The sequence below is a fragment of the Ipomoea nil genome, unplaced genomic scaffold, assembly GCF_001879475.1.
Source record: "Ipomoea nil cultivar Tokyo-kokei standard unplaced genomic scaffold, Asagao_1.1 scaffold2510, whole genome shotgun sequence".
NCBI lineage: Eukaryota > Viridiplantae > Streptophyta > Magnoliopsida > Solanales > Convolvulaceae > Ipomoea > Ipomoea nil.
Genome location: NW_017618938.1, coordinates 495,591 through 510,791, shown reverse-complemented (window position 1 = coordinate 510,791; position 15,201 = coordinate 495,591). Strand labels below are relative to the sequence as shown.

The 15,201-nt window shown below is 36.3% G+C and overlaps 1 protein-coding gene across 1 annotated transcript; it reads left to right on the top strand.

Moving 5' to 3' along the window:
- The first annotated feature begins 1,678 nt into the window (after nt 1-1,678).
- On the top strand, nt 1,679-14,314 carry LOC109153584. Its single transcript, XM_019301439.1, has 9 exons — nt 1,679-2,274; nt 2,377-2,568; nt 2,644-2,818; nt 3,036-3,164; nt 3,261-3,404; nt 3,494-3,721; nt 3,814-3,907; nt 12,666-12,701; nt 14,295-14,314. Exons 1-9 carry the CDS (start codon nt 1,679-1,681, stop codon nt 14,312-14,314), a joined length of 1,614 nt encoding a protein of 537 aa, XP_019156984.1.
- The last annotated feature ends 887 nt before the right edge of the window (nt 14,315-15,201 follow it).

Sequence of the window (15,201 nt, the reverse complement as noted above, 5' to 3'; positions counted from 1 at the left end):
TAGATAAAAGGTTCAGAAAATTATTATTGTGTATGGATCTTTTGTGGAAGTGGGTGTTAGATCTGGCTACATTATTGCAGAGCTTTTTGAGGATCAGAGAGACTATCATTTTTATGGTTTCTTCTGCTTCCTGTCTTTTGTATTTAGACTTCAGTGGCTAATGATTTACTGTCTTGTCCTCTAGATGCTATTCTCCCTCTCCACACATTTCTGAACCCCTATGAATCAAACCAATGCTTGAATAAGTTCTATGAGCCATGAGGTATATAATCAAATATCAAATATGTGTGTGTACTTTATGGGTTGTGATGTCTGTGGGACTTTTGAATGAGTATGGGATTTGTACAGTACATGAATTCCATTCCCAACTTCTATTTGGCTTTGAGTGCAGTGTCACCTTTCCTTATATGCATTAGGTACATTATTTTAACACATAGGGTACATTATTTTAATTTATTATTTTTGTGTACATTCAGATTTGAAAGTTGTTTTTTTTTTTTTTTTTTTTTTTTTTATTAAGGTACATTATATCTGTTCATTAGATACATTATTTTAAACCACAGGGTACCCACTTTTATGCATGATTTATTTTGTACATTTTGTAGTGCATGGAGTTTATTCTGTTAGTGAATATCTTATTTCTTTGTAGAGCATGACTATTTTAATTCATGATTTTATGAGCACTTTTAGTGAATAGAGCATCGCTGGATTTATTCCTTTAACTAACATTTTACTTGCAGCAACTATGTCTAGCCAAGAAGTAGATTTATCATTAAAAGAGGTTACCAAAACCTACCGGAAAAGGAAAAGATCTACAAGTAATGAAGAAGACGGAAATAAAGAAAAGGCCACTAATAGGACTATAAAGAAAGAAAATGCTCCAAAGAAAATTCAGCTCAAGACTAGGATGTCACCAATGGAGTTTAACAAAATGGTCGCAAATCTTAGTGATGAACAAAAAAATGCGGTTAAAGAGATTGGATTTGGATCATTACTCGAGCTTAGATTGTCCAGCATGGACAATACACTAAATACATATTTGGTAGAAAACTATGATGTTTGTAGTTGTTCCCTAATGTTGGAGAGTGCAAAGATGGAGCTCACAGAGGATGATGTGGAGAGCACATTAGGTCTCCCGAAGGGTGAGGTTGAAGTTGTTGAAGGGAACAACTCAAATGCAACTGAAGAATACAAAACCTTGTTGGAGGAATGGAGAACACGCTGGGAATTAGACAATTGTTCTCCATTGGTGAAAAGACTTGGCCATGGTATAGTTGAGAAGAAAGACCACGGGGACATGTTCAAAAGGGATTTTGTGGTGTTTGTTGTTTCTAGTATGTTCAAGGGCCACGCTAATTGGACAACAAACTTCAAAATTTTGTACTCATTGATAGACGTGAAAAACATCAAGAATTTGAATTGGTGTAGGTACATTTTTAATAGTCTTACTACAACAGTGGAGAAATGGAAGAAATCAAAAAGTACATTCTTCACTGGACCATTGGTCTTCTTGATGGTAATACCTTTGATTCAATTTATGTTGCTTATTCTATTAATGCATTTTTTGCTTTCATACTAACTTTTTTTATTTTATTTTATTTAGGTTTCATACCTTGATAGGATGCAATTTAAAGGGCAGCAAATCCCAAGGAAATACCCTGCGATATCAGTTTGCACAATGGATATGGTCCAAAAAAGATTAGCAGATGAAAAGAATTCTGGTGGGTATGGCAGGGGAAAAGTATTGGATAGAGTTAGGAAATCGGTTGCTGAGATTGAAAACAACATTGTTGGGGATGGGGTGGAGGCACAGGCAGTTGGTGATAAAGCTAAAATGAGTGATGTAGAGAAGATATCTATGGGAATGAAGAAACTAACTGCAGCCATAGTTGAATTTGGGGAAGTAATGACTGAAGTTGGGAGCAAAAACACCGGACAAGAAATTATAAAGAAGACTTTTAGCAAGATGTCTGATATGCTGAACATTGCTTCAACTTCCCAGCCTGACAAGACTTCGACATTATTGGACGATGATCCAATCTTCAGCAGCGAGAGCTTTCTTGCAGCAGTTGCATCATTGGAAAAGGCAGCAATGGAAGCATTGGAAAAGGCCACCACAATCACCGAAGAACCTGTTGATCCTGAAACATTTTCACCACCACGCTTCAATTTGTTAACACCTACCCCCCCGGATATTCAAAAACCAAACGAAACAACTACTACACTCCCTGGTGAGGAAAGAAGCACAGAAAAGGAACAAACATTGTTTGACATGTAAGTTAAACTCTAAAAGTTGTGTTTCTGATTAAGATACATTATTTCTGGTCACTATGTACATTATTTTAATGAGTAGGGTACATTATTTTTATGTGGCAGTGCACTTGAGGAATCAGAGAGGGAGAATGTCCAACATGGGGAGAGAGAGAAAAGAAAATTGAAAAATGTTCCATTGCGATTGAGGTCTCCATATTGGACGAAAAACAATGAAAAGCTCTCCTTTGTCTCTGCGAAAGAGAAGATGCTGTCTGATTTTGCATTCATGGAACCGTCTATTCAACATCCAATAGAGTAGGTTTTCACTTTAATTATGTTTAATACTAATGTTTGTCTTTAATATGTGTTAAAAAGTTATTTTTCTTGCAGTGAAACACTGTTTAGGTATAAAAGGTACCACATTGCAAGGGACCAGTTCTTGACTCTACGGGACGGTGAAGTAGAGAAGACCATTATAGATGTTTGGAGCTTAAGAATGAATTCTGAAAATATCACTCGTGGAATGGGTGAACCAAAATGCATCTACTTCACCACCAATCCTTTTGTAAGTGCTTGAACTTTCTCTTATATTAAAAAAGTAAATTGATAATGCAAGTTCTTATTGATTATTAGTTTTTCTGCACAAAGTACATTATTCTTGTTCACAGGGTACATTATTTCTGTTCACAGAGTACATTATTTGTGTACATAAAGCTTTGGTGTATATAATACAGAGTTTGATGGTGTAATATGTTTACTTAGTAATATAATTTTGTGTTCAGATGGAAATTGATGATGCTACTGAATGGAAAATAGAATTCTCTGCAGAGGAAAAACAAAGACGGTTCAATGGATCTTTGGATTATGAGATTAAATTGGCCTCTAACATTGACATCTCTGATGCTGAACTGGTAATTTATCATGCATAATATTATAAATTAATAAATTATGTGAAATTCATTTTATATACACTCATTGGATATACTTCTAAAATCATATGTATTTAGGTTTTCTTCCCTGTTATACGCTATCATCACTATTTCATCATGTGCTTGAACTTCAAGAAAAGGGTTGTCCAAGTAGTTGACAATAGAACACTGGGCAAGAATACCAACTTTCTACAAAGATATGATAATTGTGATCAAAACCTAGTAAGTTGCAAAATCTAAGATTGTTATGAGTTTAAATTGAATATTGTTAGGTACTTGATATATTATAATGAACATTAACTAATGTGCAGGTTAATGCATTCAAAGAGTATTGCAAATTTAAAAGGATCACAACTTTGTTAAACAAAATGACAAAGCATGATGATGAAGATGATGTGTTTAACCATGAATTGGTGAAGATGTCTTGGAAAAATGCCACTAATGTTACTGATTGTGGAGTTTATTGCATGCGTCATATGCAGACCTTTAAGGGTAATGGACCGAATTGGGAATCTGGATTTAACAGAACACCTGCAAATGTAAGTACTGTGATTTAAAGTACATGTTTTTCATTTTTATAAATACCTAATTGGACTTATATAACTGCCATTTTGGTTGAATATACATGCAGGCAATATTCTTGACATCTTTGAGGGCAAAATATGCTGCCGACATATTATTTTTACCAATGAATGAGCACAAACAATCCATACTACAAGCAGCCCGTAATCTTTATAAGTAGACAATGATCATTGTAATTGATGGTTCTAAAATGTTAGATGAATATTGTTGATTTTTGTGTTAGATGAAATTTTTGGTTGAACAATTCAGAGATGGTGCTGAATTGGGTGCTAGCTAGTGATATCAAGATATGCTGAAATTGTTTATGTGTTAATTGCTTTTCAGTTAGTTGTTTTTCAATTAATTGCTTTTCATTGTGGTGTTAATTGCTCAATTAGCAGAAGCTATTGTGGAGTTACTCATATGGTGCATTATTCTAACTCACATAGTACATTACCAAAATTCAAGTGACTACAACTGCAATGATACATTTTGTTAACACATAGGGTACATTATTTTAGATCACAAGGTACATTATTTTAACCCACTGAATGCATTACCAAATAAGAAAACATTTTATTAATGCATAAAATCAAAAATATGTTTTTAGAAACTATAAAAAAGTAACATAAAATTAAAAGTCAAATTTAAAAATTATTAAAATATGTTTTGAAAATATAAAATAATAGTTCGTTTTACCAACGAACCCCTCCCCTAATCTCCCATGGTGGCGTGGACGGGGTTGGGGTTGAGGAGTATACCACCCGTCATCTCTAAGACTCTAAGTGGTGATCAATTCATGAACATGTGACCTTAACTAAGATACATTTTGATAACTCATAGGGTACATTATTTTAGAGCACAAGGTACATTATTCTAACCCATAGAGTACATTACTCAAAATAAAGACTGCAAGGATACATTTTGTTAACAAATAGGGTACATTATTTTAGAGCACAAGGTACATTATTTTAACCCACTAAATGCATTACCAAATAAGAAAACATTTTATTAATCCATAAAATCAAAAATATGTTTTTAGAAACTATAAAAAGTAACATAAAATTAAAAGTCAAATTTAAAAATTATTAAAATATGTTTTGAAAATATAAAATAATAGTTCGTTTTACCAACGAACCCCTCCCCTAATTTCTCATGGTGGCGTGGACGGGGTTGGGGTTGAGGAGTATACCACCCGTCATCTCTAAGACTCTAAGTGGTGATCAATTCATGAACATGTGACCTTAACTAAGATACATTTTGATAACTCACAGGGTACATTATTTTAGAGCACGCTGGGAATTAGACAATTGTTCTCCATTGGTGAAAAGACTTGGCCATGGTATAGTTGAGAAGAAAGACCACGGGGACATGTTCAAAAGGGATTTTGTGGTGTTTGTTGTTTCTAGTATGTTCGAGGGCCACGCTAATTGGACAACAAACTTCAAAATTTTGTACTCATTGATAGACGTGAAAAACATCAAGAATTTGAATTGGTGTAGGTACATTTTTAATAGTCTTTTTTGATAACTCATAGGGTACATTATTTTAGAGCACAAGGTACATTATTCTAACCCATAGAGTACATTACTCAAAATCAAGACTGCAAGGATACATTTTGTTAACAAATAGGGTACATTATTTTAGAGCACAAGGTACATTATTTTAACCCACTGAATACATTACCAAATAAGAAAACATTTTATTAATGCATAAAATCAAAAATATGTTTTTAGAAACTATAAAAAAGTAACATAAAATTAAAAGTGAAATTTAAAAATTATTAAAATATGTTTTGAAAATATAAAATAATAGTTCGTTTTACCAACGAACCCCTCCCCTAATTTCCCATGGTGGCGTGGACGGGGTTGGGGTTGAGGAGTATACCACCCGTCATCTCTAAGACTCTAAGTGGTGATCAATCCATGAACATGTGACCTTAACTAAGATACATTTTGATAACTCATAGGGTACATTATTTTAGAGCACAAGGTACATTATTCTAACTCATAGAGTACATTACTCAAAATCAAGACTGCAAGGATACATTTTGTTAACAAATAGGGTACATTATTTTAGAGCACAAGGTACATTATTTTAACCCACTGAATACATTACCAAATAAGAAAACATTTTATTAATGCATAAAACACAAATGTTCATAATCTGTCAAGTGCAAATACTTCCTTTAAAAACTCACAGAATATAAAACCAATTCATAATCTGTAAATAACTCACACAATATAAAACCAATTCATAATCTGTGAAGTGCATATATAAGTAAACAAAATTTCAATACAACTCCTAACTATCATTTGAATTGTTTTGAGACTTAGACCTAACACAAATCAATTCTGAACTAGTAGTGTCATTAGGATGAACAAGATACCCACTGCCAACAATATTAGACACAACTTCCTGCATAGAAGATTGGACGGCAGCCTTTGTGTTAGATTCAACTCTTTTTGCATAATTTTTTCGGCCACTTGCTTGATTATACTTTTTTTGTACTGTACTAACTGGCCTTCGATTACGGTCGCCTTTCACACCACTTCGTTCTGGATTTTGTATACCACTACTTCGCATAGATCTTTCCAAATCATCAAAGCAAATAGGACCAACCTCACCTTCAATCCTTCTTCTTCCATCTTCAATAAGGTTTTCACATACTTGTCGAGCTTTGCAATTGTCTTGACTTGATAGAACTAACCTTTGCCATTTTCTACCCATATCTATAACCCAAATTGGAGAAGCAACTGTCAAAATACTAGAAGAAGATGCAATGTCCATAATCCTGTGTTCAACAACCTTTTTTGTCCACCTTCTACAAATATATTTCTCAGGAATTTTTTCAACACAATGAATGTTCAAAATACGCAAACAATGTGAACAAAGAATACCCATCTCGGAGAAAAACTTGCAAGTACAACATATGTTCATATCCTTAATATTGAAACAAACCTCATGCCGAATAATGTCAATATCCGGCCGCCATATGTGATATTTAAGCTCATCAACATTGCTCGCTACACTCTCTTGATGACAAGCAGCACCTTTCAAAAATTGTTGCTCAAACAAGTAGTAAGCCTCAATAGTGTATACATTCCTAGCATGTAAAAGAAGTTTTACATGATCCAATGCCATTGTAGGCAACCCTTGAGAACACCGCACATCTTCCCCATTCTCTTTGCTCCTCCACTCAGAAACCACATTAACAAAAGAGTTGTAAAAATCAGACAACCCAGATGTTTTAGATAACCTTCTTGAAATTGAATGATTTGTAGTCTCACTCCGTTGGGAAGATAAGATACCTCCAGAGAAGTAATCTTTATTAAAAGCAGGGCACCACTTCTCCCTAATATCATACAATTTGTTTAACCAAACATTTTTATGGCAATTATAGTCCGTCACCAACCTGAAAATAACAAAACTGAGTGTGACTGCAAAGATACATTTTCCGCATTCATAAGGTACATTATTATAACCCATAAAGTACATTTTCTAAACACTACAATTTCCAACTTAACATGAAAGGTAAAACTGTGTGACACTTCATTTTATTAGTACAAATTACTACATGCTACAAAGGAATCACACATAGAGAACAAGGAAAAGATCTAAGTTTTAAATGCAACTAGAAAAATAAGGAATTTTTTTTTTATCAAATTACTGCTGCAAAGATACATTTTCAAAATTCATAAGGTACATTATTATAACCCATAAAGTACATTTTCTAAACACTACAATTTCCAACTTAACATGAAAGGTAAAACATCACGTGTTTGATTTTATAAACACAAAGTAATCTATGTCACAATGCAAGAATGACAAATCAAATATATAAAATGATAAATTTAATAGCATATGTACCTATTCCAATAAAATTCAAACTCAGCTTCTGTGTCTGTGTACTTCAACAAAAAATTAAATAACTCCATAAAGCCGTTTTGACTCCTTAGACATTTAATATGTTTCTTTGAATTCTCTCCAATATGCCAAATACAAAGTCTGTGCCTTGCACTTGGGAAAACCAGAGAAATTGCAGCAGACATAGCAGCACATTGATCGGTCATGATTGTTTGTGGACACTTACCACCCATAGGGCAAAAATGTTTTAAACAACCAAACAAATGAGTCAGTCCTCTCGTTCAATAAAAACCCACACCCAAACATTATATTCATACAGTGGTGATTCATTCCAACAAAGGGACCACAAATCATATCATACTTATTAGTACGATACGTTGTGTCATGCACTACTAAATCACCAAACAACACAAAATCCTCCTTCATTCTTGTATCCCTCCAAAAAAAATTACACAGTCTTGCATCCTCATCTAATTCAAAATCAAAGAAAAAGTCGGGTTCATTCGACTGCCTTTGTCTAAATATTTCAATTAGTGAATTTGAATCGGTCCCATCTAATCTCTTTATCGAATCTGTATGCAGGCTATTATAAGCATCCCTTGGTGTAAATCCAACCAAAGGTGAACCTCCAGACTGGTGTTTCAAAAATCGAATGCCATCCGACAATGCAACCCCACTCCTTTTCAAGTTTTTTAAATAATCCAATTGGGTATCAACAACACTTCTGTGTGACCGAAGAAGATAGCTGTTAGAAGGTGGACACAACTCATGGTTATGATCCTTTACATGTTTTGTCACAATCAACTGTCCATTAGACGCCAAATCAAACTGACAAAACGCATTACACCCTGTTCGTGTGTCTACCCTTGAATATGACCTTGAATCTTTTTTTTTGTTGTCCTTAAAACCACTCTTTGCACAGTGGAATTTCTTCATTTTAATAGTCTGACTACCGGAAACATAGTACTGCTTGCCCTTCCTAACACTGAATCCCAATCTAAAAGCATAGTCATTATATAAATTAAATGCTTCTTCAATTGAGGTAACTGTAATCCCCAACAACTCCTGAGTAACTGTAAATTTCAAAAAAATAATACAACTAACAAGTTACTAGCATAACAGATTAATATTATGTTTAGTGAATATCTGATTTCTAAGTAGAGGGGTGGTGGGGTGTGCCGAATAAATTCAGCCATGCTCTACAAAGAAATAAGATATTCACTAAAAGAAAAAACTCCAATCAATACACAACAGAATGTACAGATAAATCATGCATAAAAATAATGTACCATGTGGATTAAAATAATGTACCTACTGACCAAGTATAATGTACCTTAATCAGAAGCACAAGTTTCAAATCAGAATGCACACAACAGAATGTACTGATAAATCATGCATAACAATAATGTACCCTATGGATTAAAATAATGTACCTACTGAACAGAAATAATGTACCTCTAACAGAAATACAATATTCACAACAGAACATGCAAATACTTTATTGTAACACCAAAACAATAATAAAAAACGAATCATTCCATCAATATAATTAAAAAACAACTAATAATAAGTAGATAATAATAAAAAAAACTTTTTTAAAAAGAACCTGGAATTGAAGAACTCTCATCCATAGCATTAGAAGAACTAGCTTGAACTCCAATTGGTGAACTCTCATCTGTTGCACCACCCGAAGTGCCATCAACTGTAAATAATTTACATTAAGCATATAAATAATATATCTAATAAACACATTAAGCATGTTCAATAATGTAGTATATTTTGCACAGAAATAATGTACTCTATGAACAAAAACTATGTATCCTGTGAACAAAGATTATGTGCCCTGTGAATAAAAATTATGTACCCTCACACAACCAACAAAACAAACCTAGGCACAATAGATCAAAGCATTGTGGAAGACAAACCTGGAATTGATTCAACATCAATGGGAGAAATAGGTTCCACATGAATCAAAGCATTCACATCTTCTACAATATAAAAAATACGCAATATTAATCAAAATTCAAAATAAAAACGAACCTAAATTGCATATAAAACAATATACATACTTGTAATATCATCATCTACTTGAATCGCATCAACTCTATTGTTTGAATCATTGATATTATTCATGATGACGGAGGCAATTCTAGGAAGATACAAATCGCAGTGTACGAAGCAGTTGCGGTGAATGAAGAAGATTTGCAGTCGCAATCGCGGAGGAGATAGAAACAAATGGCCGGCGAAAAGCAAACAATGGAACACTAACGCCGTAAAACTGACGTTCTAATTTTTTTTTTTAATAATTAAACGGCGTAGTTTTGGACCATGGTTCAACCAAGTTGGGTGGACCATGGTCCATGCAATAACAATTGCATCCAGTCCCCCACTTTTTTGAGATTTCTCGATGTCTTAGGAAAATATTTTGAATTTCTCTCTGGTCTAATAATAATAATAATAATAATAATAATAATAATATTATTATTATTATTATTATTGAAAGGGCGGCAATATTTGCACCATACGGGGAAATATGTTACACTGCAAGAAGCATTAATATATATGCTTGGTATACATATATTCACAACACATGCAAAGTAATAAGTGGGCCCTGCATATATATTTTACATATTTATATACTCATCCTGTAAGGCAATTTAAACAAATGGATAATGGGAAGCTAACCACGCATGTGTGTATAATTGTATATCCATGTCAGTAGAAGCGCAGAGGAAAGCGGTTGGTCCTACGTATCTGCTTGACTGTTTTTATGGAAGGAGTAGAGGACTTGACAATCACGTTGTCCTAGGTATGAGCATGCAACTAAAAGGGGTTTCTTTCTTTATCCGAAGGGTAAGCTCATGCGTTGTACCTATGTAAGTATGGTTCCCACATTATGTGTAAGTATGTTGCGTGAAGCAGGCACTAATAACCTTCTACAAGTCTCTTCTCTTTCTAGCTATGTCATGCTTGTCAGGTGTTAGGAACTCACAAAGCCCAAAATATTGAGAAACAAATGCTGAAGTACTCCTTCCAGTAAAGCCTGCCATCTTTCTTCCTTCCCCAAGTTGCTGTGGAGGCAAAAGCCATTTTCAAAATCCATATCCCTTCTCTGTAACTCTCAACCCATCCCTCCTCCTGTTTTAACGGTGAAGCATGACCTTAGCAGGACGACGGAGGCCTCCAGTGCGACTTCTCTCCTCCCAGCTTGTCGGCGCGTCTCATTTCCTCTTCTCCAAACTAAACGACACGTTCTTATCTTCTCCAAGCTGTTCGTAGCAATGCCGGTCGCACGATGCGACTGACCAGGCCGTGTCTTCGGTTGGCCTGTTTGGCCAACTAAGACAACGTCGGTCGGTCGCAGTGACCGACCGCGTTTCACTTGCGGCTGACCAAAGGTGGCCAGCCGTAATCCTCGCAGTATCCTTTTTTTTTTTTTTTTTTTTTTTTCTTTTGTTGAAAGCTCTTATATATATAATATGTTTGGGAAATATTTTCTTTTGTCTCCTTTTTTCAGGTTTCGGACTGTCATAGTGCTTAAGTAAGCGGTGAAAGGTTTCTCTGGACCATGATTATCTGGACTTGACCGCCAACCTTCATGTGATGGTGGTCATCTTTCTAATGCCGACGTGTCTTTGGACAAATGGATAATGTAGGTCCAGGAGCTAATGATTTTGGATTGCCAAGATGGGGTTGAACATGGGGATGCTTCCAACCATGATTCTTCTTTCTAGATGATATGTAGCATTTTTTTTTTCTTCTGAATTGGACCACTTGGGTGTTGTAATGACGATTTCTAATCTTCTCATTATATTTTTTTTCTGTTCATTATTTGCTCCTTTTTTTGCTTTGTGCCTTTGTTCTTAGCATTTCCTGGTTGCGTGTTTGATAGTTCTTTAGTGATTCCTGAAAACGTATCCAGTTCTCAGTCTAATCCCACACATTTAGTATGCTCATCGCCAAATATTTTTTAGAACGTCTCCCGTTCTCAGCCAGTATGCTCATCTACCAAATATTTCTGAGAACATCTCCCGCTTTCAGCAATATGCTCATCCACCAAATATTTCTGAGAACGTCTCCCGTTCTCAGCCAGTATGCCCATACGCCCAACCGCTAACGATTTTTTAGAACGTCGCCTGTTCGTAACAAGTATGCCCATTCACCAAAGATTTTTGAGAAAGTATGCCCGTATGCCCAACCGCCAAAGATTTTTGAGAACGTCTCCCATTCTCAGCCAGTACGCCCAACTGCCAAAGAGTTTTGAGAATGTCTCCCGTTCTCAGCTAGTATGCCCAACCGCAAAAAAAAAAAAAAAAAAAAAAAATTGAGAACGTCTCCCGTTCTTAGCCAGTACGCCCAACCGCCAAAGATTTTTTGAGAACGTCGTCCGTTTTCTACCAGTATGCAACTTTGCGAATGGCTTTCTTAAGAACGTCGCCCGTTCTCAGTCAGTATGCCCATCCGCCAAACATTATCTAAGAACGTCTCCCGTTCTTAGTTAGTATGCCCATTCGCCAAATATTATCTGAGAACGTCTCCCGTTCTCAGCGAGTATGCCTAACCACCGAATAATTTTTGAGAACGTCGCACGTTCTCTGCCAGTATGCCACTTCTCCATTGGCTTTTCTGAGAACGTCTCCCGTCTCAGCTAATATGCCCATCCGCCGAATATTATCTGAGAACGTGTCCCGTTCTCAGATTTATGATATCTCATACTCCTTTTGACCACTTGTTGTCGATCATGCTTTATACCCTGATGACTCCTAGACTCTACACTAGACGTTATACCGACTAGACTTCTCTCCTATAACCCCTAGACTCTACACTAGACCTGTAACAACCCAAAATTTCAATTTATAAATCCGGTATTAAGAAATTTCAAAATAGCTTTTTGACTCCATTAAAAATTTTTGCGATCAATCGGTGTGAGAATAAAATAATTTTCGTCACGTTTTGAAATTTATTCGACACTAAAGAAAAGTATTTCTTTCGAAAATTCCAATGTTTTCGGATACTTCATGTACCAAGATTTAAATCAAGAATTTTACCCGAGAGAGATCGGGAGAATTAAAAAGGGGATTTTGAACAAGTGTTCATCCATATAGCTTTTGGAAAAATTCACTTTCCACCCCAAAGTAATAAAGAAATAACACTTTTAGCCCATGGTTCATGTTGCAAGGTGGACCACAAGGCATCCAAAATATCATCATGATCCATCTTTTGGCTAGTAGAATTACCTCTTTGCCCTCAACCAATCATTGTGTATCAACCTAGGGTTTTGAACCCTTATAAATAGAATGGTGTTGGCCTCATTTCCTCCTGATCTCTTCCTTGGCTGCCAACACCATAGTAGTAAGCTCTCCTCCATTCATTTCCTTCTTCTTTCATTTTCTCTGCATAACATCTCTTTAAGGTTTTAGACTTAGGCCTTGTGTGGTTGTTTGAGATGTTTAGGTGGTGAAAGAAGTAGAGATCCTTGAGTGAAGTGGAGCTGAGAAACCAAGCAAGAAGAAGAGGTCTACAAGTGGTATAACCCCATGGATTTCCTCTTTAGTTTTGGCTCTATGTAGGGATGGCAACGGGGCGGGGCGGGGGCGGGGAGTATACTCCCCGTCCCCGTCCCCGAAACCCCGACCCCATCCCCGTCCCCGTCCCCATCCCCGGCGGGGAATTGAAAACAACCCCCATCCCCGTCCCCGCGGGGAATTAGGCGGGGACGGGGATTTCCCGTCCCCGATTAATTCTTAATCAAAATTTTAAATTAGTGTAATTTTTAATTTTAAAAACTAAAAAGTTAAATCTTAATTTAATATATATATATATATATATATATATATATATATATATATATATATAATGTAACAGTACGTACTGCCTTAGCATTTCATTACTTTATATTATTTATATTTATTTATTTATTTATTTTTAATAATAATAATTATTCGGGGACGGGGCGGGGAGGGGTATCCCCGTCCCCGTCCCCGTCCTCGACGGGGAATTACAAACATTCCCCGTCCCCGTCCCCGTTCCCCGAAAATTTTCTACATCCCCGTCCCCGTCGGGGCGGGGATCGGGGATCCCCATCGGGGACGGGGCATATTGCCATCCCTAGCTCTATGAAGCCTAGTATTGAGTAGAAATGAGTAGAAACTATGAGTTCTTAATGTGTTTATGCTTGGAAGTGATTTATGATGTGGTTGTGATTTGTTGGAATTGTTTGGACAAGATTTTGCAGGTAGAAATCCATCTGGTGCACAACTCAGTGTGCACCAGACCAGAGTGGCGGCCCTAGCCGCGGCCCATCAGAAGGGCCGCCAGCTAGAGCCATGCCACCACGGGACTAGGGCACAGCCCATGGAGAGGGTCGTTGCCTAGTCTTGGTACTTTAACGGGGCTCATGGGGCGGACCATGAAGAGTCCCGCCCCAGGTCCCTGAGTTTGTCCTGATGAGATTTTTGTGCAGTGGCCGGGCCCTTGTGGCTCAGCTACGTGTCGTTTCAGACCGAGTTTTACGGGCCCTTGTGGCTCTGCTCTTCGGGATCGTCTTGATGCACATTTTGACTTTGATTTTGTTGAATTTGGATTAAAAACGAGTATGCTATGAATGATTTTGTGAAGAAATGTGACACAGTGCATATTTTGCCTAACTCTCTGTATTTGAGAAATTGTTGAATTTGTGATCAGATAATGTTCTTGTTGAGTAAAGAGGCATGATCCTTTGAGAATAAGATTTATTATGAAAGCATGATTAAATTGTATTATTTGATCCACGAGAATAGAAGCATACCTGTCGAGTGAAATGCATAGAATTTGCTATTTTGCAAACCGAGCATGATGATATATCCTTGAATACTTCATGTTAGTTTATACATGATTTAGAAGCATGATATAGAGCATTTTTGACATTTCACATGAGTCATATTTCAAAAATGCATTAAGGACCAACGTGAGTCCAAGAATATTTTCAAAAACCAAAAGTATGTGGTATATCATTCTTTGCTGCATTGAGAAATAGTAGAATTGTTGCATGCATGAGATTTATGCATGAGAGATATATTTATGTATTATCTATATCGGTGAGGTTTTGGAGGATACCGTTTGGACTATGTTCCTCTCGGGAGATATTTATGGACATTGCGGTCCCAGAGTATGTAACGCGGCGTATTCCCACGTTACAAAGTTGGAAACTTCCCGCCAGGCTTGGAATCCTGGTAGGGGGTGTGCACACTAATAGTTCAGGTACCTGATTCCATAGAGTTTGAACAACGAGATTGGTTCCGTAGACGGTAGGAGATATTGGGTCAGAATTATACCGTTCCCGATGGGATAAGTCACACTTCTGTGAAGCCCTAAGCCGTCTACGAGTATAAGAGAAGGAAAGAAAGTCAACAACGACTCAAGAAAGAGAGTCAAAAGAGACTCGATTATGAGAGTCAATATAGACTCGATAGAAAGAAAGAGAGTCAAGAGAGACTCGAGAAAGCAGCAAAGAACCCTCCACAGAAAGAACTCTATTTTTATATATGAGTGTATGATTTTATTATTGCACTAGATTGCATATGAATATGAGTATATTGTTGCACTAGATTGC